Source organism: Dendronephthya gigantea, unplaced genomic scaffold (assembly GCF_004324835.1).
Source record: "Dendronephthya gigantea isolate DGI-Jeju-01 unplaced genomic scaffold, DenGig_1.0 000006F, whole genome shotgun sequence".
Classification (NCBI taxonomy): Eukaryota; Metazoa; Cnidaria; class Anthozoa; order Malacalcyonacea; family Nephtheidae; genus Dendronephthya; species Dendronephthya gigantea.
The window spans coordinates 4,002,674-4,026,765 of record NW_021163016.1 but is presented as its reverse complement, the minus strand read 5'-3'; the positions used below and the strand labels follow the sequence as shown (position 1 = coordinate 4,026,765).

The following is a 24,092-nucleotide window of genomic DNA, read 5'->3' as shown; positions in this document are numbered from 1 at the left end:
CAAGCGTAGAAAGCGTAACAGTCGTAGCAAGCCTATCAAGCGTAACAGTCGTAGCAAGCCTATCAAGCGTAGCAGTCGTAGCAAGCGTAGCAGTCGTAGCAGGCGTAGCAAGCGTAGCAGGCGTAGCAGGCGTAGCAGGCGTAGCAGGCGTAGCAGGCGTAGCAGGCGTAGCAGGCGTAGCAGGCGTAGCAGGCGTAGCAGGCGTAGCAGGCGTAGCAGGCGTAGCAGGCGTAGCAGGCGTAGCAGGCGTAGCAGGCGTAGCAGGCGTAGCAGGCGTAGCAGGCGTAGCAGGCGTAGCAGGCGTAGCAGGCGTAGCAGGCGTAGCAGGCGTAGCAGGCGTAGCAGGCGTAGCAGGCGTAGCAGGCGTAGCAGGCGTAGCAGGCGTAGCAGGCGTAGCAGGCGTAGCAGGCGTAGCAGGCGTAGCAGGCGTAGCAGGCGTAGCAGGCGTAGCAGGCGTAGCAGGCGTAGCAGGCGTAGCAGGCGTAGCAGGCGTAGCAGGCGTAGCAGGCGTAGCAGGCGTAGCAGGCGTAGCAGGCGTAGCAGGCGTAGCAGGCGTAGCAGGCGTAGCAGGCAGCAGGCGTAGCAGGCGTAGCAGGCGTAGCAGGCGTAGCAGGCGTAGCAGGCGTAGCAGGCGTAGCAGGCGTAGCAGGCGTAGCAGGCGTAGCAGGCGTAGCAGGCGTAGCAGGCGTAGCAGGCGTAGCAGGCGTAGCAGGCGTAGCAGGCGTAGCAGGCGTAGCAGGCGTAGCAGGCGTAGCAGGCGTAGCAAGGGTAGCAGGCGTAGCAGGCGTAGCAGGCGTAGCAGTCGTAGCAGTCGTAGCAGGCGTAGCAGTCGTAGCAGTCGTAGCAGTCGTAGCAGTCGTAGCAGTCGTAGCAGTCGTGGCAAGCGTGGCAAGCGTGGCAGGCGTGGCAAGCGTGGCAAGCGTGGCAAGCGTGGCAAGCGTGGCAAGCGTGGCAAGCGTGGCAAGCGTGGCAAGCGTGGCAAGCGTGGCAAGCGTGGCAAGCGTGGCAAGCGTGGCAAGCGTGGCAAGCGTGGCAAGCGTGGCAAGCGTGGCAAGCGTGGCAAGCGTGGCAAGCGTGGCAAGCGTGGCAAGCGTGGCAAAGCGTGGCAAGCGTGGCAAGCGTGGCAAGCGTGGCAAGCGTGGCAAGCGTGGCAAGCGTGGCAAGCGTGGCAAGCGTGGCAAGCGTGGCAAGCGTGGCAAGCGTGGCAAGCGTGGCAAGCGTGGCAAGCGTGGCAAGCGTGGCAAGCGTGGCAAGCGTAGCAGTCGTAGCAAGCGTAGAAAGCGTAGCAGTCGTGGCAAGCCTATCAAGCGTAACAGTCGTAGCAAGCCTATCAAGCGTAGCAGTCGTAGCAAGCGTAGCAGTCGTAGCAAGCGTGGCAAGCGTGGCAAGCGTGGCAAGCGTGGCAAGCGTGGCAAGCGTGGCAAGCGTGGCAAGCGTGGCAAGCGTGGCAAGCGTGGCAAGCGTGGCAAGCGTGGCAAGCGTGGCAAGCGTGGCAAGCGTGGCAAGCGTGGCAAGCGTGGCAAGCGTTGGCAAGCGTGGCAAGCGTGGCAAGCGTGGCAAGCGTGGCAAGCGTGGCAAGCGTGGCAAGCGTGGCAAGCGGCAAGCGTGGCAAGCGTGGCAAGCGTGGCAAGCGTGGCAAGCGTGGCAAGCGTGGCAAGCGTGGCAAGCGTGGCAAGCGTTGCAAGCGTGGCAAGCGTGGCAAGCGTGGCAAGCGTGGCACGCGTGGCAAGCGTAGCAAGCGTAGAGAGCTTAGAAAGCGTAGCAAGCGTAGCAGTCGTACCAAACATAGCAGTCGTAGCAAGCGTAGCAAGCGTAGCTGTCGTAGCACACTTTCTTTTGCTCTTTTTTTTATTTTTCAATGTGAGAATTGAACAAGAGCAACGTGGCCCCTAACCTCCAAAAGCAAGATGGCTGCGGCATGTGCTTGATTCAGGATTTTGGTCGGTTTTCGTCAACTAGACGAAGTTTATCTATGTTATCACAGTTATAATAAGATTGGGGCTGTTGCTATGGATCTGAGTAAAGCATTCGTTGTCTTCGACACGAACTTATTTTGGAAAAACTGAAATTCTATGGCTTGGGCTATAAAGCAGTAAACCTTTTGCGAAGTTATCTGTCAAGTCGTAGTCAACGGGTGAAGTTAGGGAGGCATACTCAAATTGGATGGGTGTGACAGCTGGGGTACTACAATGCAGTATTTTGGGGCCTATGCTGTTTACTGTTTTTATGAACGATTTAGCTTATGCGATCAGGAAAAGTGAGTTGCTGGGCTATGCGGATGATATTGAGATTTATCGAGGGGTGTATCGCTCAAAAATGTCGTACGCCCCCAATAAAAAAATTCCATAAGCTAAAGGCTAAAAAGTCCCTTAAAAGTCCATTAAAAATCACTACAAATTCCTGAAAATCCGTAAAAAGATCTAAAAATCCATATAAAGTCACAAGAATACTTTAAAAAAAATTATCACAAAAATTTGTAAAAATCCCTATCGATTTTCGAAATCCGCAAATCTCGCACACTTTTTTTTTCAGTGATTCGCCCATCGCGATATCTGATATCTTTATTGATTTGATCTCAAGGAACTGGCAGAACCTTAAATATACAAGACAATATCCTGAAAAACATGTTGTGTATGTGATTATTCAGTGAAAACAAAACTGTTAACGTTAAATCGCACTCTGTAAACCTCGTAAACTTTTACATTGTAAGCTTTGTAAACTTTGTGACATTATAAAGGCCAGGTATGGGAAAAAATTGGGGTCAGAATGCGAATTTGATTAACAATGACCAACTCACTAACCATAACTAATATAAACTAACTAACTAACTAACTAACTAACTAACTAACTAACTACTATAACTATTTCGCCTGCTTGAATTGTGAGCAATGAAGTGGTCGAAATTCAAAAGAAACAGGCGAAATTTAAAATGTGGTCGAAATTCAAAAGAAACAGGCGAAATATTTCGCGGAGAAAAAGTGCCCGTGGAATTAGGCCCTTAAGTTTTGCAGCAGTGAGATCAATGTTTGTGACGTCATCTGAAATGTTGCCAGGGAAAGCTGACCAAGTTGTCAAGGGCAACTGTCATTTTTGTGACTGTTAATACTTCTAATAATAGTCACACATCTATATAGCGATTAATAGCCGCTATTTTTGAAGTGGTCTATTTATAGCCGTTGAAAAACTTGACATTTTTTCCCTGACAACTTGGACAGCGTCACCTAGTAATTATTAGAGGATGTCACAATTCCACAAACATTGCTTTGAATACAAAACGTACTCAAAACAGTGAACGAATAAAAACGATTGATGTGTGTATATGTATGTAACATAAAAACCAACAGTTTGCTTTGAAGCAATCATGAAGTTTGCCGTTCACAAGTTTTACTTACACACTTACAAGGTTTCACGTAATATCCTCATTATATACTTCGCACTTCTGCCATCATATGCTACCATGCACCTTCCGTCTCATATTACACTCCATATAGATGGTTTCTCATTAAGTGTCATTAATTAAGTGTGATTAACCTTATGCCGTCATTGATCTTCGTATGGTATTACAGCGCTTCCACTTTGAAGGAAATTTCCTTTTAAAAGGATTTTTTTGTAAGATGAAGGAAATTTAAGGAAATAAATTTTAAAGGAAATTTGAGGGAAATTCTAGAAAAACGAAGCGAATTTGAATGAAATATCAAAATTTTACCAAAATTAGTAATATTTACATCGTTTTGAAAAAAAAGTGGTAAAATAAGTCTAAATCTCACTAAATAGACCTTGCGCATAACACTTATTAACCGAAAAATAATTAATAAATGGAATAAATGCCATTAATTTACTTGAAATGCTTCGTTTAATACCTATTTTGTATAAATCATAGTAATTGTGTAAAATAAATATAACAATTACATCTAAAAGACTAAAACTTTCTAAGTAGCTACCTTTTTCCTTCATGCTTTTATAAGCACGTAATTTATATAAATTTTTAATTGCAAGTTTTGATTGTTGATTCATTTAAGGTAAATTGAGGCCAAAACTATGACATTTGAAGCTACGGGCATATTTTGAATTATGCAATTCTGTTTATAGTTTTAGCTCTCTACAAAGTATAATTGTACTCAGAGTTTTTCAGACTTTAGAGCAATGATAAAATTGAACATTACGATAATCGTATTTTGGGAAAGGCTTTTTTAGAGCATATTCGACATAATTTCTTTTAATTGCTTGAAGGAAATGTGAAGGAAATTTCACAATTTTTTAAAGGAATTTTCAGTGAAAATAAGGAGAAAAAAGGATTTTCTGATTTTCCAAAGTGGAAGCACTGGGTATATATAACAGTTATCATATGCTTGCGTTCTCTTTCTCCTTCGACTCTTAGCAAGTTCACTATTTGGCAAGTGGGAAAGTTTGTAGACCTTTCGGCACGTATATAAATCTTTCTGACACTGAGGTTAGTAAAGCGAGCAACGAGATTTTTATTTTTCAATAACATTGAGAATATGGTAATTGGTATCCCTATATTAATATGATCTTCGTTTTGTATGTAGATTGAAAGTGTTTTAACAATGTTTTGTGTGGCTGGCAACAAAACTTACTATGGGAAAAAATTTTCCATGTTTGGGGATTTCTCGCTCAAAATATTTGGGAAGCTAAAGCTGAAAGAAGAAGAAAATTCTGCTGGGCATTGGGTTTGCTGTTGTGGTTCAGCCTCCGAAGATGAGGAAACTACAATCAGGTTTGTGTAGTGTTAAACGATATACATTTATTGTTTCTCCGCACACTGGAGTTTTTTATGCATGGTAAATACGCTCGCGTGCACAATATAGTTTTTCGTGTATAAAAACAAATGGAACTACTGAAGTTGTATATACACATTAGGGCAATATATGAGCGAAAATAAGTCGCAGCTGAAATGATGCGTTGTTTAAACGTCACAAACGATTCGAATGAATAAGAACAGTAAATTTGTTCGCAAACTGCCGCTACAATAAGGCAAAAGTGTAAACCTAGGCCAACATAAGCTTATTGTAAATGGGATTTTTATACGAGTTCTTCGCAACTCATTAAAGTACCGGGTGGTTTCTTGTTTTAGTATGAAAATGGTCCTGTTGTGTCCTTGCGCAGACTTGTGCATTTCCATACATACGATATTAGATGTATACGATTAACAGTTACTCAATTGGAATAAACTAGACGCTAAACGAAATGTATTTTAAATATGCACATCATCGTATATAGCCAGTTTACACAATGAATATAGGCTCTAAACAACCGCGTCATTGTCCATACTAATTTCACAATGCGTTTCCGATGCAGCGGCATGTGTGATAATTAGGGCACATTATCATGGCACCTATATAGATACACATAAAATATGTATCGGGATACAAAAGTAATATTTGATAATATACTTTTTTTGCTTTGATATTAAATGAAATTATTTTCACACCTTAAGATTAATAAAAAAACACAAACAGCAATTAGCAAAGGCGTAAGGAACAGGCTTACAGAAGTAGGAGGTGGAAAAATCTGGCATCACTAAAATACCCGCAAAAGTTTTGATCGCCTTTTTCTCGAAAGAAAATTTCGCTCAGTTCTCTATAAAAATTAGTTTTCCAGTGCTCACGTTTTGACCAATTTCTGCCAATTTCTTCTTATTTCCGAGGATTAATTATAATGTGCCGGATTTTTAAGTATAAACATGTTCTTATGAATAGTTTAGAAGTAGATAGCTTCAAAGACTACGCGAACGATACAATTGCATGTGCCATCTGGTTTTTTTCAGACTTATCGTATTGAACGTCAATTGTTTCGACTCCAAGCAACGTTTCATTGACTCATTAAGAGCTGCTTATGGAGAAGGAACGTTCTTATTGGGGCCGCACGTGACGTCAGCTGTCGTCCATTCGTACGCCTGCTACCTGAAAGAAGACTTCTCCCAACAGGAGAACAAAAGGGTTTTCCATGAAACGCGTTTCATGGGATACCAAGGGAATAACTACTGGATTATTTCCAATGATGTATGTTGTATTACGCTTGTATAGATATTTACCTAGTTGTGCATTTGAAAGAAAAACATAACTATTCTAAAACGAAACAACCAAACTAGAATATTGAGATCTTTGATTTCTAAAGTTTGCGTTTGTTTATATCCCTTCTCCAACTGAAAGCATTTTGTTAGCCCTGGGAACGTTCCTTATTAGTTTATTAATATTCATTTAATTATTCAGGTGCATATTGAGAATGGTAAAGTGTTAGATCCAATTGATCATAAGTATCTAATATTGGACAAGTCTTTAAAACCAACCAATTGCAAATTAACGAAAGCTTACTGAACGATTACGCAAAGTTGAATCGTTCTGTTGCAAGGTAAAAATGCGGTTTTGGGCTAGAAACATCTACAGCGCACTACTGACTTTGGCCAACTTTTCAAGTGTCACTTGGACTACATAAACGATTATACCAATAATTTTTTAATTATATATTCATTTTTTTGTAAGGTTCATACTACTTTCGCAATGCTTGGGCCCTAATATGGACTCATTTTGCTGGCAACAGCATTCACTGTGGCTCGTTGCTGAGGAATGCTCTCAATCCTGAAGATGTTTGGAGTAAGTTACTGTTTGAATGAACAGGTAGCTCAATCGCGGAAAGTGAAAGACGTAAATAACTTCACTGTACAGTACTACCATAGACAGTATTACCATGTTTCAATTTCTTTTCTCATAGTTACCTTTGTTTTTAACGTCTTCGTCATTTAGGAGAGAGTTCTATTGGCATGATATTCTCCGAAGAAAGGAGCATAGGGAAATCGGAGAGTCTAAATCTCCTTGCTCGGGGTGTTGGAATTCCCAATCGATTGCACGTAATGTTAGTAAGTGGTGGAGACTCCCAGACATGTGGAACATCTACGTGAGTTTCACGTTAAAATTATACGTTGTTGTATAAAAGAATTTTTTCGCAAATGTTTGAAAAGCAGACTTCAATTATTTTAATTAGAAAGAAAATGCAAGAGATAGCATCGAGAACGACTGGGGTCATAATGATTGATGACCCTAAACCCAATGTTAACTTTAACGAGTTTCTGCTGCAAGCACAAGGGCGACTGATGTCTGGATCAAATAAGGTGGGGATGACATCCATCAAGGCCGCCACGTTAATATCGACGAATTCTCCCGAAGTTTCCCGGTAGTACACTTATGCAATTATAATGAATTGTCTTTTAATTCTTAAACTGAAATTACGTTATTAACATTAACCTTCGAAATCTGTTTCATTGTAGATTAGTAGGGAGAGTTATTAGGTTTAATTACGTGAGCTGGAACAAGGAACGGAATGAACAAGCCAAGTTTAACGACAAGCAACTGAAGGTTATGCGAGAGTTCATGCAAGAAAACAAGGTATATTTTAGTCTATATGGAAATGTAAACGTCGTGTACTTCAACTTAATCATAAGTTATTTTAGGCTACTATACCTTCAAAATCCATGACCAATATATTGTTATATAGGGTATTTTGCTTGTCTGGGCAATTAAATACCTGGAGTTATGGGCTGAGGTTTTTGAACATGCGCGTGAAATTGTCGAAGAGGTCGTCCAAGCGATCTTCGATGAAAACGACCTGAAGGTGCAGGCAAGGTGGTTGTCTGGTATTGCCGCGGTACTTGTCGCAAATGCTCTGGTATGTGAAACTCAAATAACTCGCAAAAAATAGATCGGACTAGTTTTCAATAATAGAGTTCATTTTTAAATGACTTATGTTTCTCATTCTAGTTACGTCTCTCGTGTGGTAACCAAGCGAACACCAAAGATTATGTATTGTTTGCATGCGGCGAGTTATTAAAGGTGCAGACAGTAAGCATACGTTCAACAATGCAAAGGCTAGAAGCTTACATCATTGAAAAGATAGCCGAGGAAAAAGACCGGGTTTGTTTTCTTTCATTTTTCTATTTACATAAAAAAAATTCCGAACGAAATAAAGTATTAAATGGCGCCATATACACAGTGTTCGATTTCCTTGGATATAACATTCACAGATTTTGCTGATCTCTTTTAAGATTCTTACATGGCTGCACCCTAAAGTTACTGTCAACAACATCGAAGGGATGAAGGTTCCAGGCATTGCGCTACTGTCAACTGCTGTCGACAGTTTTGTCGATATTTCACATACAGTGAGTAACACGTACAGTGTTGGAGTCTAACGCGGTCTTGTGACTGCATTTCACAAAATGTTTGTTTTAATAGGAATTCAAAGAATTGCAAAGTACGCTTGTACGGGAGCCGGGGACAATAGGGATATACTTCGGCAAAGACAGGGAATGCACCTTGGAGCAAATGATTAAAAGGAACACGTTTGCCAGAAAAGAGCGTACCGAATTCCTCTGGGGAAACTGATGCCATTCACGCAACATATGATAGCGTATGGTAAGAAAGTTTTAAATAAAGTTTCTATGCAATTCTTTCTGGTTCGAAGTTTAGGCTTGTTTTGTATCTGAATGTAATCGTTTTCTAACAATATTACTCATTAGCCAGTGGAATTCGGGATGATGCCCCCAATGAGAGTGATATGGAAGAAATGAACAATCCAGCAACAACAATATCGGACGAAGGTTGCGAAAGGTTGGACACTCTCGAAAACGAGTTGAGGATAAAGTTAGAAGGTATACAGAAATAACAGAATCAGATGAGGATTACTATTTGAGTATTTCATCAGCATATTAAATTTTTGAAACCTTTAATAACACATTTGTATAGCATTTAAAAATAGTCAAGTCATGCAATATCGCGAAAATACAACTACACCTACCGAAAGTGAAGAGGAGCTCGACTTCAGTTTTACAGAGGTATGCAGGCTTACTCAGTTAGGAGATTGTATGAGCAGTTTAACGACTTGTCTAATCTGTGTTTCACGGTGTATCCTTGGCTATTCAAATAGAAACTTACACCGAACACAAAGGCTAGATATAACAACCTGACTCCAAGAAAAAGGAAAACATTTGCTTGGGTATGTCATATTAAATTATCAAAACGAATTACTAACGAGTTTTGATGCTTTTGTAGTTTTTTTAATGTTTTTTTAACGATGTTATAAAGTTTTAAGCGTTACAAGTTTTTCTGTGATTAATTTACAGGCCATTGAAGTCGCGCAAAAAATAATAAAGAGACCCGAAATAGGTTCGTTTTATTTGACTTATTCAGCTTGCATGCGAATATTATGCTCGTTACTACAGTTGCGTGCACCTGACTCAATGCAATACCTGTTGCTGCCCGGCATACAATTCATTTACGTTATTTTGCTCTTTCCAATTATCTTAGATCACAATACAACAGACGTGAGAACTTCCCAAGACAAAATTCCCGATTCAACCCCAATAGCAACTGGCGATCAAAACGTCTGCGAGCAAGCAAATGAAATGCCTGCAAGAGGTAAACGATATACGATGTGTCTTGTGTGGTTTGCAAGTACGATTATATAAATTACTGTATATATAATATATATATATATATAACATAAATATGTCTATGCCTTTTAACTAATTACAGGTGAATCGCACACCAGAAAGCGATTATTTGCAGAAGGTGCTATTGGCGTTCTTCCTCGGAGTAAGTAAAAGAAGTTCTGATTAACAAGTGTGTCTGTCCAAATCCATGCACTTTTTGCATCAACATTTTGATGAGCATATTTTCTTTTTTTAAATCACATATAGGCTCTACACGATCTGATAATAAAAGTGTTGGGACAACTGCTGGGACGAGTGGATTATCATGTCCTCCGAATTCCGGCAAAATTAAAGTATACAAATGGTGTTCATGCAAAGAGGTAAATCATACATCTAGTTCTATGACGTACTTATACAATTTTTCAATATCTGCATAATTTTCCCACTGTTTGGACGAGACGGTAACTTTCGGACGGGAAACTTGCGTGTCCCCGAATTCATATTGGACCAGTGCAATTCCTGTCTAAGTCCTTTTTATTCATGCATGATACCAGCATTAAAGGAAAATACATTATCATCATTGATCAGTTTATTTACATTAGTTTTCCCCCTAAGTTCTCTTACCGGCTAGAACTTCTGAACTTTGTGTCACGCAGTTCTGAATTAAGAGCAAGTTGCACGATGTATATACAATGTATATACAATGATGTATATACCATAATCGTTCCAGGAAAGAGATAAAGAATCGGAGGACATGATGCTGATATGTGAAACCACAAACAAAAAGAACGTATGTATAAAATAGTACATATAGACTAGATTCGATTTTGCATTGTGCTCAAATGCAGTAAAACAGTTAAGCTCGCATATATTTTCTCAGTTCCGAGAGTTTCTTGTCCCAGAACCTTATGTACGAGAAATTTATAAAAGCAATCTTATGTTGTCTGGTTGAGGTTTCTATGTTCATTCCACTATCTGTAAAATAAACGATACTACATCTCGTATCCCACTAATAGTTTCCTTAAAACTTAATGTCGGTCAATAACTGCTTATTTTTCAACCATAACTATAGTGTCCAGGTAAAGGCTACTACCATCAGGAGTGCCTAGGAATTGAAAGAGTACCTAAAGGAAAGTGGTAAGTCAATACATTTACAGTAATGTTAATACTTCAACGTCCTATAAATATGATTGACGTTCAAACAAGTTGTTTTTTTTCATTATAGGCTGTGCGACTTCTGCAAACAGAAATCTAAAAAATAATTTAATTGAAAACATTAAAGAACGAATAAACCGTCCAGTTGCTTGCTAAAGATATGAAAAGTTATGAAAACTAGATCCAATAAATAATACTATGTATAACAATTCGTGTATAATGGCTGTTTTGCCCTATCTCAGGGCTCGTCAGCATGCCTAGGAAACATTAAGTATTGCAATAATTATTAGCAGCATCAATGAATCCGACATGGACAGCCTGACCCATTTATTGCACGAGTCCGGGGGTTTTAAATCAGAGTTTTCCTTCTCCTAGGTGGACTGTCTTCCAAGACTGATGAGCTCCACCTACCCAACGTAATCAACAAGCGCGCGATGAGTAATAACCCTAATGCTTATTTTTCACCATCTTTTATCACAAATTGCATATATGAATTCCTGCATAACATCTGCCCAGGTCTTAGCTGTCTCGAAGCTACGTCGTGTTGCTTTTTTACTATTTCCTCATTTTGATAGAAATCCATCAAAAAGTTATGAAAATAGTGTGTGGAAAAATTTTGCATTATCGAGCTTCGTAACCGTCGCACATTCTTTCGGTTGTTTTCGGACTCTTGATAGCTTGTTTTTATCGTGTTCGACTGAGACAAAAGATTTATGTTGTGATATTCACAAAGGGGTGACTTGTGAGGATTGCTTGCTGTGTGAAATCTGTCACCTAAAACATATCTCCTGGATGTGCCTGTCAATGGATGAATCATGCTACCATCCTCCACCTGTATCATATCATTGTCACTTTTTCTGTATTCTGCTGTTGTCAGCATAGGGACACTCATTTCCTAGAAGTGTCATGACGACAAAATTAATAATTTATTTGTTCCATTTTATGGGTTTTCAGAATATTCTAAACTGTTTTCCAGTCATATCTTAAGTTAGCCTTGACTGAACAAAAATGTTGCAGGGCAATGAATGTGCACAATACACCAGTAATATGTAGATTTTTCGTAAACGATACCTTTGATGGTGGTTTATCCAACGATGGTACCTCAAAACACCTTCTGTTATCTTTCCATAGCTGTTCGGTCATTTCTTTACTGACCCGGCACTCTAAGTGCCTGACAAACCCACAAGCCGTGTCGCAAAGAAAAACAAGAGGAATATGCTTAAATGATAAATAGAGATCGGCAGCATGTCTTACTGACTCCTGTAAAGTCAGAAACTTTGAAGCTGCGGTTACCTGAAAGGAAAGGACACCCAAAAGGATATATTTTTAGAACACCCAGAGTAAAAATTCTATAAATGTAAATTTTATAAATGCTCTAAATGGTATAACACTGTATACGTCTAAGACTAGGGCTACGGTTGTCTAAGAAAACAAGATGATAAATGCCCTGTTACAGGGTGCAACTTTTCTCGCAACTTGCAATGCAATTCTGCTCTTGAGAGATGTTAATTAGTGTCAGTGAAGATGTTCGATATGCTGAGAGAACAATACGAAATATAAGTTGTACTTTTGTAATTTACATGTCTCAAAAGTAGAGTTGCATTGCAGGTGAAATATTTCTATACTTACGCCATGGCGACAAACAATGTGGTAGAAACCACCAGTATGCCCTGGCACTTTTGTGAAGCCATGGCAAGGACATGAACCAACCAGCAAGGTTTCATACAATGACCGCAAATCAATGAGCATTCTTGCCTGACGCGAAGAAATAAAATGCAAGTTATTTCGTGTAAATTAATACCAAGTCACAATCGTAAATTACAGTAAATACCTTTGATTTGCCTGAAATTGCTATATTACACAAATGACAAAGTTCTTTTAGCTTCTCGACACTGCATTGCTCAATTGTGTTCATGTCAACTACTTGAGTGGATATCCAATGATGCAAAAGAGCTGGATCACCTGTGCAACAGATGCATAATTAAATTCACTTAAAAAATCAATTCTGGTCCAAATAACCATTCATGGTCACAAACAAGCTGTATTATATTGCATTTATTATTTTAATTGAATGGCTAAATTGTACTATGAGTAATGCTACAAACCTTTATTAGGTTTGCCATATTGCTTGAGAAAAGCACTTTTTTTCCCCTTCAGTGTTGAACAATTTTGTACCTCTCAATGATGGGGCTATGACTGGTGGAATGGTGGAAAAGTAGATAGTGGCCTTTTCCGATCGTGTGTAGGTTGTCTTTTCCACCAAATTGTATTTTAATTTCTCCAAGAAAATCTCAAAGGAAATAGGATCATCTTCTTCACAATCTATATCTTGTAGTGGTGAGTAATCAATCTACAATGAAAATGCGAATATTTTGTGTAAGAAGCCCTGGCAAATCAGAGGGATCTGAGAACAGGCTAAAGACCAGCAAGGACATTCTAATAATTGAACACTACTAAAGACCAAAATGTTGCTAAAATTCTCATGTGGCTATTCTGGTCCATGAATGCTTTACCTCGCTAATGCTGCAGCAATTTTTTTCATTCCTATCCCCAAAATACACTTCACCAACAGTACCACAAATTCCACAAACACCTGAATCCATATTGCGTTCAGTTATTGCCTCAAAGCAATAAAACCCATTGTACAAATGTGTAGCAATACTTTCCAACTCATTTTCTGTTGGCGATTCCTTAATAAATACACAGGATACTTTGTTAATATTTAGAGCAAGACTAAAGGTCCTGTTACACAGTGCAATTTTTTTTGCAACTTGCAATGCAATGCTACTCATGAGAGATTTTAATTCGTGAAGTCACACTTTGCCAATGTTACATCAGTCAAGAGTGGAGTTGCAAGTTTCAAGAAAAATTGCATCGTTTAACAGGGCCTTAACAAATTCCCATACCAGACGATTTGCCAATTTTATTAGACTAGTCCTATTGTAAATACTAAGACTAATCTGACACTGACAGATTCTAGGCAGTTGTACAGCATACTATTGCATAGTACATACACAATCATCTTGAAATTACCTCAACTTTCAGGACCATCACAGCTAATTTACTTTTTATGGCTACAGAAATTGGCACTCCTCTTTTGAACAATTCTCGGAAGTCTAATAGAATTTCAAGTGCCACCAGAACCTTGTCACTAATATTAAACAGACCTAAAAGGCAATAAAATTGAATCAAATTAACCTTTGTCCCTGAGCCAACATGTACACTGTGAAATAGAAACTCACCTGTCAACATAGAATTACTATACTACAAAAAAATATTGAACTGTATATACTTACCTAATGTGTAGGGAAACACTTGGTGCATAGCAAAGCAACATGAGCAATCTTTGACTAGCATTTTGACTGTTTTGAATGGACATCCATTGGTCATTATGATTGATCGCCCACGTTCATTTGGGTGTGGCTTGGACTGACCAAGAGGACTTTTACACAAATCACACAAAGTTTGGTCTGGTTCAAACTGCTCTGGCCACCCGGAAAAATCCATTTTACCTGCTGCCTGAATAATGGGTTTTGGAATGACATATGGCAACTTTAACTTCATTTTAAGTCCCATGGTTGCCTTGCGAGACTTGCTCCCCCTTCTGTCAATTGTTGTCAAGGAACTGTCTGGCACTATTGGGGGGGGAAGGTCTGCTGACACACATTCGTTGTGTGTAAAAATGCCAAGAGCCAATAAAAGATGGATGTGGGTGCAAACTTTTCGGGACTTTTGCTGCTTGCTCTTCAACATACCTTTGCAGTCTTTGGAACAGCATTTAATTTCCTTTTCAGTTACCTTGACATGGCAATATCCAACAGTCTTGTTTGTGGTTGCCATTCCAAAGACGCAATACATAGTTGGAGAAACATGCACAACAACTGGAAATGACTGTGCCTTTGATGCATTTGCCACTTCTGCCAGGGTTTTTTTTTGTTTCATCATCACAGAGATAACTGGAAATGACCTCATCTGATATCCCATTGAATGTCTGAAGAGGAGTTGTACAATCTCTGGTGGATTCTAAATGCTGACAACTAAAGCTTGCCACTTTTTGGCTGTTAATATGAATGGCTCTATTCTGTTTACACAGGTGATGCTGACACATAGATGAAGCCTCTTCACGAACCACAATACATCGATCATCATGGGTACTGGTATTAACCGAGTAGATTGATAACCCGTCTGATGGCTGCACCACAAAGGTACACTTAGGCACCAATGGACGAGGCTTTTTTTTAGGGACATATGATCCTCCAAGCTCAAAATTGCATCCTGAACAACTTGGTGGCTTGTAACGGCAACTATATTGCAAACCACAATTTGGACAGGAACCCTTGCCACACTTAGACCATCCTGAGGTTAGCTAATTGTAAAAAAATACACATTTAGGCACCTACCAATGCCTTGTCCCAACAGGCAGAGTGTGGCCTGATATATTAGATAGGCATTGACAAAATACTCCTGCCCGATGCAAATCAACGCAAAATAAATGGCACGTGAAAAGCGTCTGAATTGTCGTATTTATAAAGTTATTTTTGTGTTCATCCAACTATATCTGTCAATTCTAATGTAGTTGAGTTCATAACATTAAAAAATAAAGACAATTCGAAATATTATAAAACTTACTACTAGCAGAATATTAATACAAGCAGAAAAATTAATATTTCACCTTGGCTTTTGTCGTATCTGCTCCCCCTTCTTCCGCTGCGACATCAGATAGGCCGGAAGACGCCATAAATAATATATAACCCGAAGTTGTCCCTCAAAGAACTTTTTATAAGAAAGAACCGATGAAGCCAGTGAGCGAACGTAGAAGCGAAAAACACTATTTTAGGAAATAACCGATGATTTGATGTAGCCAGCCCAGCGAGCGAGTGTATAATAATAATAAATTCATACAGAGAGCGCCTATGACGTTTACATGGGAACGATTTTTATTGGCTACAGGTCAACCAATTGGAATGCACGTTCTGAGGACTGCGACCTTACTGCCGACCACGCCCATATAAAAATCAGATGTTGAAAGTCAAAGCTTAAGGAAGTAGCGAAATAAGTCCCGCCTACCGGAAGTGACTTCATGATTATATTAAGTATGCGTGTCCGACCACGCCTACAAAAAATCGAAAGTTGAAAGACAAAGCGTAAAGAAGTAACAAAATAAGCCCCGCCCACCGGATGTGACATCATAATTCGATTAGGTGAGCGTGTCTGACCACGCCCACAAAAAATCGGAAGTTGAAAGTAAAAGCGTAAGGAAGTAGCAAAATAAGCCCCGCTCACAGGAAGTGACGTCATAATTAGATTAAGTGGGCGTGTCTGACCACGCCTATCGAAAAACCGGAAGTCAAAAGTCAATGCGTAAGGAAGTAGCGAAATAAGCCCTGCAGACCGAAAGTGACGTCATATTTAGATTAAATAGGTGTGTGTGACCATGCACATTTAAAAACCGGAAGTCAAAAAACAAAGCGTAAGGAAGTAGAGAAATAAGCCCTGCGGACCAAAAGTGACGTCATAATTAGATTAAGTGGGCGTGTCTGACCACGCCCATCGAAAAACCGGAAGTCAAAAGTCAAAGCGTAAGGAAGTAGCGAAATAAGCCCTGCAGACCGAAAGTGACATCATAATTAGATTAAATAGGTGTGTGTGACCATGCACATTTAAAAACCGGAAGTCAAAAAACAAAGCGTAAGGAAGTAGAGAAATAAGCCTCGCAGACCAAAAGTGACGTCATAATTAGATTAAGTGGGCGTGTCTGACCACGCCCATCGAAAAACCGGAAGTCAAAAGTCAAAGCGTAAGGAAGTAGCGAAATAAGCCCTGCGGACCAGAAGTGACGTCATAATTAGATTAAGTGCGCGTGTCTGACCCCGCCCATTTAAAAACCGGATGTCAAAAGTCAAAGCGTAAGGAAGTAGCGAAATAAGCCCCGCCTACCGGTAGTGACGTCATAATTAGATTAAGTAGGCGTGTCTGACCACGCCCATCGAAGAACCGAAAGTCAAAAGTCAAAGCGTAAGGAAGTAGCGATATAAGTCACGCAGACCGAAAGTGACGTCATAAGTAGATTAAGTGAGCGTGTCTGACCACGCCTATCGAAAAACCGAAAGTCAAAAGTCAAAGCGTAAGGAAGTAGCGAAATAAGCCCCGCTGACCGGAAGTGACGCCATAATTAGATTAAGTGGGCGTGTCTGACCACGCTTATTTAAAAACCGAAAGTCAAAAGTCAAAGCGTAAGGAAGTAGCGAAATAAGCCCCGCTGACCGGAAGTGACGTCATAATTAGATTAAGTGGGCGTTTCTGACCACGCCCATCGAAAAACCGGAAGTCAAAAGTCAAAGCGTAAGGAAGTAGCGAAATAAGCCCGCGGACTGGATGTGACGTCATAATTAGATTAAGTGGGCGTGTCTGACCACGCCCATCGGAAAACCGGAGGTCAAAACTCAAAGCGTAAGGAAGTAGCGAAATAAGTCCCGCCCACCGAAAGTGACGTCATAATTAGATTAAGTGATCGTGTCTGACCACGCCCATCGAAAAACCGGAAGTCAAAAGTCAAAGCGTAAGGAAGTAGCGAAATAAGCCCCGCGGACCGGAAGTGACGTCATAATTAGATTAAGCGGGCGTGTCTGACCACGCCTATTTAAAAACCGGAAGTCAAAAGTCAAAGCGTAAGGAAGTAGCGAAATAAGCCCGCGGACCGGATGTGACGTCATAATTAGAATAAGTGGGCGTGTCTGACCACGCGCATCGGAAAACCGGAGGTCAAAACTCAAAGCGTAAGGAAGTAGCGAAATAAGCCCCGCCCACCGGAAGTGACGTCATAATTAGATTAAGTGATCGTGTCTGACCACGCCCATCGAAAAACCGGGAGTCAAAAGTCAAAGCGTAAGGAAGTAGCGAAATAAGCCCCGCGGACCGGAAGTGACGTCATAATTAGATTAAGCGGGCGTGTCTGACCACGCCTATTTAAAAACCGGAAGTCAAAAGTCAAAGCGTAAGGAAGTAGCGAAATAAGCCCGCGGACCGGATGTGACGTCATAATTAGAATAAGTGGGCGTGTCTGACCACGCGCATCGGAAAACCGGAGGTCAAAACTCAAAGCGTAAGGAAGTAGCGAAATAAGCCCCGCCCACTGGAAGTGACGTCATAATTAGATTAAGTGATCGTGTCTGACCACGCCCATCGAAAAACCGGGAGTCAAAAGTCAAAGCGTAAGGAAGTAGCGAAATAAGCCCCGCGGACCGGAAGTGACGTCATAATTAGATTCAGTGGGCGTGTCGGTGATTCATAGCTTTAGGTAAAAGAAATTGTATATTACATACCAAACCCACCTTATAAGGACTGCCGATGCTGTGGCTCTGTCTGTATCTACAAAGAAACAAAACAATTGCTAACACTTATATGATAGAAATGTCTTTACGGAAATATTAAATATATGTTTAATTTCAGATATACATGTTTAATTTAATGAAGAAAGAACTATATATTTTGAAGCTAGGATCAATGGCATAACAAGGAATAGCATACTGGATCATCTCTTATTGATTGAGCGTTACTACAGCAGGAAACCTACACAAACTAACTATATTTACACTGGATAATTCTGTCAGTTCTAAACAGTTCATCCTGCAGTAAGCAACATCTGTTGTTAAAAATCACCTACCAGCGTAACATATGTTTCACATCATTCAACCATGAACGACGAATGATAACATCCTTGTCTGCAACAATATCACCCTGACTCTTTTCAATTTGCCCCTAGACAGGTTCAAACAACAGATATAATTAAAAGCCCAAGATGATAAGAAGCACACCCAAGATTGGAGTTACCTGAAACACATCAAGTAATAAGATGTTTATTTCACATGTTTACATACCCTGTGTTTTCTCTATTATAAAATTATTGCCACCACTAAATGCGGAAGATACTTTTGAACCAAGAACATACCAAACTATTCATTAACCTACCATTTTCCTTCCGTATAGTGTGCTAAGAAATGTTGTTAACAGATAACGAGGCAATAGATCATAGTGAGCTTGCAATTGTATCTTTCACAAATATAGCCAAATATTGGAGCAAATATCATATAGCTTGCAATAAATATTGTCTGGAGAAGGCCTCTTAAGGCATAATTTATGCTGAAAACAATAATTGAATAATGATTGTGTACAAAAATTATATTGCATTCACATGTGATAGCAATTCTGACAGGATTGGGTAATGATAAAGGAGTGTAATCATTGTGTAATAATTGCAGTAAAATTAACAACCAGCATGTCCAAATTTTGCTTGATTGCATACAAAATATTAGTTGAATTTGAGGTTGATATTGTTATTATATTTTAACTACAATGTATAGGTTGGGATGTTATACCAGGAAATTACATGACAATTATCAATTAATTGTCCGACTTTTAGAAGTCTTCACTTCAGTCTCACCATGCACAAATATTAAAGCATGTACGAAATTTTGCGAGGGTGAAGTGTCAGAAGCGATCCATATAGTTGAGTAAATCAAGAAAAAGATAGCAACAGTGACTTATTAAAACACGAGGCGTGGTTTTTCTTTGTGGTGAAAAAGGTTAAATTTTCAGGATTTTTTTTTCTTGCTCAGAGAAGTGAGAGAACGAATGGTGAAACATCTTGTAATACGATAGGTAGCCCAACATTCGTGTTCTGTGCGCGTACATGCTACTCAGTGATTAGCATTTATTAATTTATACTAAGGTTGGCAACTTTATCACCAATTATCAATAATGCATACATGTCAAACTTCGATAATTTGGATTCAAAACTATAGTCAAGAACCTCACCTGTGTCAACCGAAATAACAAAATCAATTCCAAAGTTTGCAGTGAACCCTCGCGCTTAGACCATGTGCTATCATAACTCACAGCAATCTCTGCAATATCTGACTCAACAATGACTGTGCTATTTCCATATCTACGAGACTCATCATCGGTAACTTTCAACTCTCCGCCTAATTCTCAATCATGCAAGGACTGAAATGCACTTGCTAGGTTTGAAAGTTCAATCATTCGATAACCATACTCGCCATCAAAATCCTCTCCTATCTATATCTTCACTTGTAAGCTTTCGTATTGAAGCAGTTTCATTCAGTGATGTTGACCCACATGGCATTGATGTTGATGATGAAACACACTCAGAAGAGCTACTTTGACCATGGAAGCATGATTATCTTGCTCATAAATCTGAATCCTGCAATATTAGAACAGAGTACGAAGGTATTTTATAAACAAAATCATTATCTGAGTATAATCTTTTATCCAAATTTAATAATTATCCAACAATCACTGTAAAAATAATTATACACAGTATCTCAAACTTAGATAAAATCGACAAACTTACAGGAGATATCTTCCAGTAGTTGTTTTTCAAAATATTTATGTGGTTGTCTTGTAAAAGACAATTGTTGAATGGTTTTATGAAGCTCCACTCTTCACTCTCGATGCGTCCGCCATTTTAATTTAGTTTTTTGAATACTTCATGTTGCGCAAATGAAATGGATTCACACCAAAACGAAAAATATAAACAAAGCTCGCACATGCGTAGAAGCGAAAGGAAATTGCGGTGAAGAGCGGTGGAAATTGCGGTGAAGAGCCGTGGAAATTGCGGTGAAGAGCGGTGGAAATTACGGTGAAGAGCGGTGGAAATTGCGGTGAAGAGCGGTGGAAATTGCGGTGAAGAGAGCCGAAATTGCGGTGAAGAGCGGTTGAAATTTCTTATTTTTTTGCCTGTTTTAAAGACACGGCTTCTGCGCGTGCGCCAGCCTGGGGACTCCACCTGAAGTTGATAATCCCCGGGATTGTTCAGTCTAAAAACCATGACCAGCCGACAATTTAGGAAAGAAATTCTCAATCTTTCAAGAGCACTGAGTCATGTCGTCGAGTAGAAAAGAATATTATGCTAGTAGAGATGCCTCTAAAGTGTATTTGTTGGGTTCTTTCCCTCGATGGAGAGCGTTTAAGGAGCAGCATAAATTGAGAACAGACAAGGATGTGGCGGATATGCTTCTTGACAGCTATCTTGCGATGAATCGTATAGTTTGGTAAGTATAAAATGATAAAACCTCCGGCCTTTTTTGTGTGTTATTTGTTTACTTGATAATGCTTTTTATGTATGTGTTGAACTCACTTTAGCAATGCAGAAACGCAAACCGAAACGGTAATGGAATCAACGGATATGCCGCCAAGTACCTTCCAAATATTTTTCTTCTCCCAGTAAGAACATATGTTTTAAAGTGCTGCTCCAAAAACGTAAACATTTATTATTTTTTAAAATATTCGCATAAAACATTCGTATGAAATATTTTATAGTTAATACCTCAACGCCAAGCGCGCACTCAAATCCGCGTCCATTGTCTGCTTTGTCGGATGTTAGAACATCATATTCTATCAGGTGATTTGAAACTTATTGTGATTACTGAGTTTATAATTTGAAACCCATACATGCAAAGTTTTGCGCAGAGAGTATTACTTTTTAAATACGCAATATGTGTTTATATCTCAGGTCGGGTCAGAGTTTGATTTCTGACAGTCGAACATTGACAGCCAAAGATGATAGTTCTGATGATGAAAGTGATGATGATAATGACAATTTTGGTGAACACACTATCCAGGCAGACCAGGTTTTGTCGGACGATTCTCTTGAGTAAGTGATGATGCAAAACCTCAATAATAATCTTTGTGACATTCCTACTGTAATGCTTATTGATTTAAAACATAAATATACACATTATATATCACTGAATATGGCATAAAATATTTCGTCCAATAATATCTCTTACTGCCATTTTACTGTAGTGTATGCCCCCCGGGTTTTGACAATCCGTGGACATGATATAGATGAGCTCTTATAGCTTTGATAACATCATTACATGGGAGTGTTTGTAAACGACAAGGATGTGGCCGTGTGTTGAACTATAAGAAAACATATGTTGGAACATGCCTGGTCGTATCCTGGGGGGAAGGGTGGTCATGTTGGAGGCAGATGGGCAGCTCAACCCTCTTGCAACAAGATTAGAGCAGGCAACCTCGTGCTTGCTTCTGCTTTGTTGTTGTCTGGCAATTCCTACGCCAAGGTGGGGTTGATGTTCAACTTCTGTAATCTACTGGGAAGAACACAAACAGAAATGTTGGAAAGAAAGAGAGAACAAAGAGGTTATATTGAGTGGTGATGGAAGGAATGACTCGCCTGGCCATAGTGCACAATATTGTACTTACAGCTTGGCTGATACCAATGATCATGCCATACTGCAAATGAATGTGGTTGATGTGAGAGAAGCTGCTGGTAGGAGCAATAATATGGAGAGGATTGGGTTTGAAAGAGGGATGGACACACTGCTTGCATCACCAATAGTTATGAAGGAGGTGGTAACTGATGGTCATATTGAAATTGCTGCATTGATGAGTTTCTACATTATAACAATATGGCAATTCCTGAAACTCTAATAGTTCAACCTGTTATAATCAATATTGTCAGACTTTCAATAATTTAACAACTTCATTTGCAGATTGATTACAATGTTATATAATTAATTGTGTTTACCCTTTAAAAGACAGCAAGGGAATATTTACAACATGCATTTGTTTATTAATTTAGCATTATTGCATTTTTTAGAAAGGGAAGAGAAATATAAGGAGGTCACACATCAGAATGATGTGTGGCATGGAGCAAAGAACATTGCAAAGAAAATCACTACTGTAAGTGTTGAAGATATCAACCAGCAATTAGTTAAAAAACTTTCTTTATTTAGAATTGATTTTATTCTTTAGGCTGATAAATCTAAAGACAATGCAGATTTGACCTTGTGGGCACCATCAATAAGGAACCATTTTTGGTATTGTTCAAAAACATGTGCTAATGACTCAAAAAATCTCAAAGTAAGATTCACATTGAAGTACTACTGGTTTTTGCAGCAATACTTATCTAGTTCGTGCAAACTGTACATACATGTGTTAATATGTAGTCACTTTATGTTGTATTTTTTATATTTTTTTAATAGGATAAGTGGATTGGTATTTTACACCATGTTGTTGATGAGCATGAGTGGGTGTTGGAGGAAGGTGTAAATGGTGGAAAATGTGAACATGATCCTCTTAATGAAAGTGAGAGAAAGAAGCCATGGCTTAAGAAAGAGTCTTTTGCCCATAAAGCACGGGCAAAGATCATTCTGGACACTCGCTTTTTAAACACTTTGGTGTATTATGTTAACTTCAGGTAACAAATGAGATTGGATATTTGAAAATTTCAGATAAGTTATATCATCTCAAAGTTTGAAATATTTTTTAGGCACACAGGATTTTTAGAGTCCTTTCATAATGTAATTTTGATGTATGCTCCAAAGCGCCATGCCTATTCGTAAGTATATGACATATTATTACAAAGGTAACAGCTAATAAAACTCCTATCATGGTTGATTTCCATGCAAGGAAGCATTGTTAATAAAAGAATGTTGATGTTTGTTGTATCTTCAGATACTCAGTATACCAAGCTAGAAACCAGCTTGCTGCCTTGGACTTTAACCACCACAGAGGCCCGGCACCAGCAACTACAGCTGATGGGAAAGAAAGGTACTGGTATTGAAATTTTTGCCTTAGTGTTCCCATCCTAAGTGTGAACAACTTTTCAGGTCCTGTGCATTCTTATAGTGTAATGGTACTGTATGTATTGTATGGAATTGTAAAGTTGTTTTTTTTATTAGGTACGGTCGGAAGTTCAGTAAGCGTACACAACAGTGGTGCCGTGTTCGTGTTCTTGTACCAAAAGAATTTAGTTACATTCCTGAACTGATTGAGAAGGTTTTTATCAAGAGGATCACATCAGATTGTGGTTTATTTTGGTCTACTTTTTGGGGGCACCATTTATACTTTAAGTGCTAAATTATCTAAACACGTGCAGGCAAATATCCCCTGTACTGTCCATTAGGTGAAGGATAACGGTTACGAATAGCAACCACACAACAGGTTGGTACTACTCTCCTATTTCCTCTTCCTAATCTACCATGTTGCCATAGAACATACTGTCTATATGCAGCATGGCTAAAGTTTTCATTGTTCCTGACATTGTTCAACACCAAAACATCTTCTCTGTATCGCATTGAGATCTCCAAAACATTCCCATCAAGGATTAGTTGACTGAAAAGATTTGTTCTTGAGATACAAGGACGTCTTGATCGGGTGCAGCATTTGTTCTCATGCATAAATTATTTTTACACCTAATTTTTCATCTTATACATGTAAGAATTAAATACGGTCGTCTATAATCATGCTATTATTCTGGGAATTATTTTTACTGTCACATGCACTTGGAAAGTCAATTTCCCTAATTAGAACAATGTACTTTATGTTAAATTGTGGCATGCATAACTGGAATATTTCACAGCTAATTTTGGATCATACCTGTTAAAATACATCAACCACCTATAATTCATGCTATTATTTTGGCTATTTTCATTCGCACATGCACTTACAGAAA

At 39.3% G+C, this 24,092-nt stretch overlaps 3 protein-coding genes and 2 long non-coding RNA genes across 9 annotated transcripts; 3 read left to right on the top strand and 2 right to left on the bottom strand.

Moving 5' to 3' along the window:
• The first annotated feature begins 4,306 nt into the window (after nt 1–4,306).
• Nucleotides 4,307–6,547, top strand: LOC114516832. The gene is made up of 5 exons (XR_003686317.1): nt 4,307–4,450; nt 4,548–4,735; nt 5,786–6,020; nt 6,231–6,369; nt 6,501–6,547. It is a non-coding gene; the product is annotated as an uncharacterized LOC114516832 (long non-coding RNA).
• Nucleotides 6,548–7,002: 455 nt separating this feature from the next.
• On the top strand, nt 7,003–10,773 carry LOC114516672 (transcriptional regulatory protein PHO23-like). 4 transcript variants are annotated; one of them, XM_028536208.1, is made up of 16 exons: nt 7,003–7,188; nt 7,283–7,400; nt 7,510–7,680; nt 7,773–7,925; nt 8,057–8,170; nt 8,244–8,418; nt 8,528–8,659; nt 8,754–8,842; nt 8,935–9,003; nt 9,131–9,173; nt 9,315–9,425; nt 9,543–9,602; nt 9,707–9,819; nt 10,170–10,229; nt 10,512–10,576; nt 10,665–10,773. In XM_028536208.1, the coding sequence occupies exons 7-16, from the start codon at nt 8,566–8,568 to the stop codon at nt 10,699–10,701; spliced, it is 741 nt and encodes a 246-aa protein (XP_028392009.1). In that variant the 5' UTR covers nt 7,003–7,188; nt 7,283–7,400; nt 7,510–7,680; nt 7,773–7,925; nt 8,057–8,170; nt 8,244–8,418; nt 8,528–8,565; the 3' UTR covers nt 10,702–10,773. The 4 variants fall into 4 exon arrangements, with proteins under 4 accessions (XP_028392009.1, XP_028392008.1, XP_028392010.1 ...); XM_028536207.1 differs by having other exon boundaries at nt 8,244–8,423; XM_028536209.1 differs by lacking the exon at nt 10,665–10,773 and having other exon boundaries at nt 8,244–8,423; nt 10,506–10,577.
• A 275-nt stretch (nt 10,774–11,048) lies between these two features.
• On the bottom strand, nt 11,049–14,929 carry LOC114516640 (HMG domain-containing protein 3-like). The gene is made up of 9 exons (XM_028536167.1): nt 13,891–14,929; nt 13,628–13,761; nt 13,108–13,284; nt 12,855–12,944; nt 12,700–12,745; nt 12,426–12,556; nt 12,224–12,349; nt 11,666–11,887; nt 11,049–11,489 (listed from the first exon to the last, which is right to left on the bottom strand). The coding sequence occupies exons 1-9, from the start codon at nt 14,576–14,578 to the stop codon at nt 11,049–11,051; spliced, it is 2,055 nt and encodes a 684-aa protein (XP_028391968.1). The 5' UTR covers nt 14,579–14,929.
• A 3,338-nt stretch (nt 14,930–18,267) lies between these two features.
• On the bottom strand, nt 18,268–20,083 carry LOC114516833. Its single transcript, XR_003686318.1, has 3 exons — nt 19,965–20,083; nt 19,409–19,814; nt 18,268–18,352 (listed from the first exon to the last, which is right to left on the bottom strand). It is a non-coding gene; the product is annotated as an uncharacterized LOC114516833 (long non-coding RNA).
• Nucleotides 20,084–20,290: 207 nt separating this feature from the next.
• Nucleotides 20,291–23,810, top strand: LOC114516842. Of its 2 annotated transcripts, XM_028536429.1 has the most exons (11): nt 20,291–20,664; nt 20,756–20,836; nt 20,933–21,014; nt 21,126–21,266; nt 21,419–21,905; nt 22,236–22,318; nt 22,391–22,498; nt 22,621–22,835; nt 22,908–22,976; nt 23,093–23,188; nt 23,320–23,810. In XM_028536429.1, exons 5-11 carry the CDS (start codon nt 21,875–21,877, stop codon nt 23,495–23,497), a joined length of 780 nt encoding a protein of 259 aa, XP_028392230.1. In that variant the 5' UTR covers nt 20,291–20,664; nt 20,756–20,836; nt 20,933–21,014; nt 21,126–21,266; nt 21,419–21,874; the 3' UTR covers nt 23,498–23,810. The 2 variants fall into 2 exon arrangements, with proteins under 2 accessions (XP_028392230.1, XP_028392229.1); XM_028536428.1 differs by lacking the exons at nt 20,291–20,664; nt 20,756–20,836; nt 20,933–21,014; nt 21,126–21,266; nt 21,419–21,905 and adding an exon at nt 21,916–22,025.
• Nucleotides 23,811–24,092: the final 282 nt, after the last annotated feature.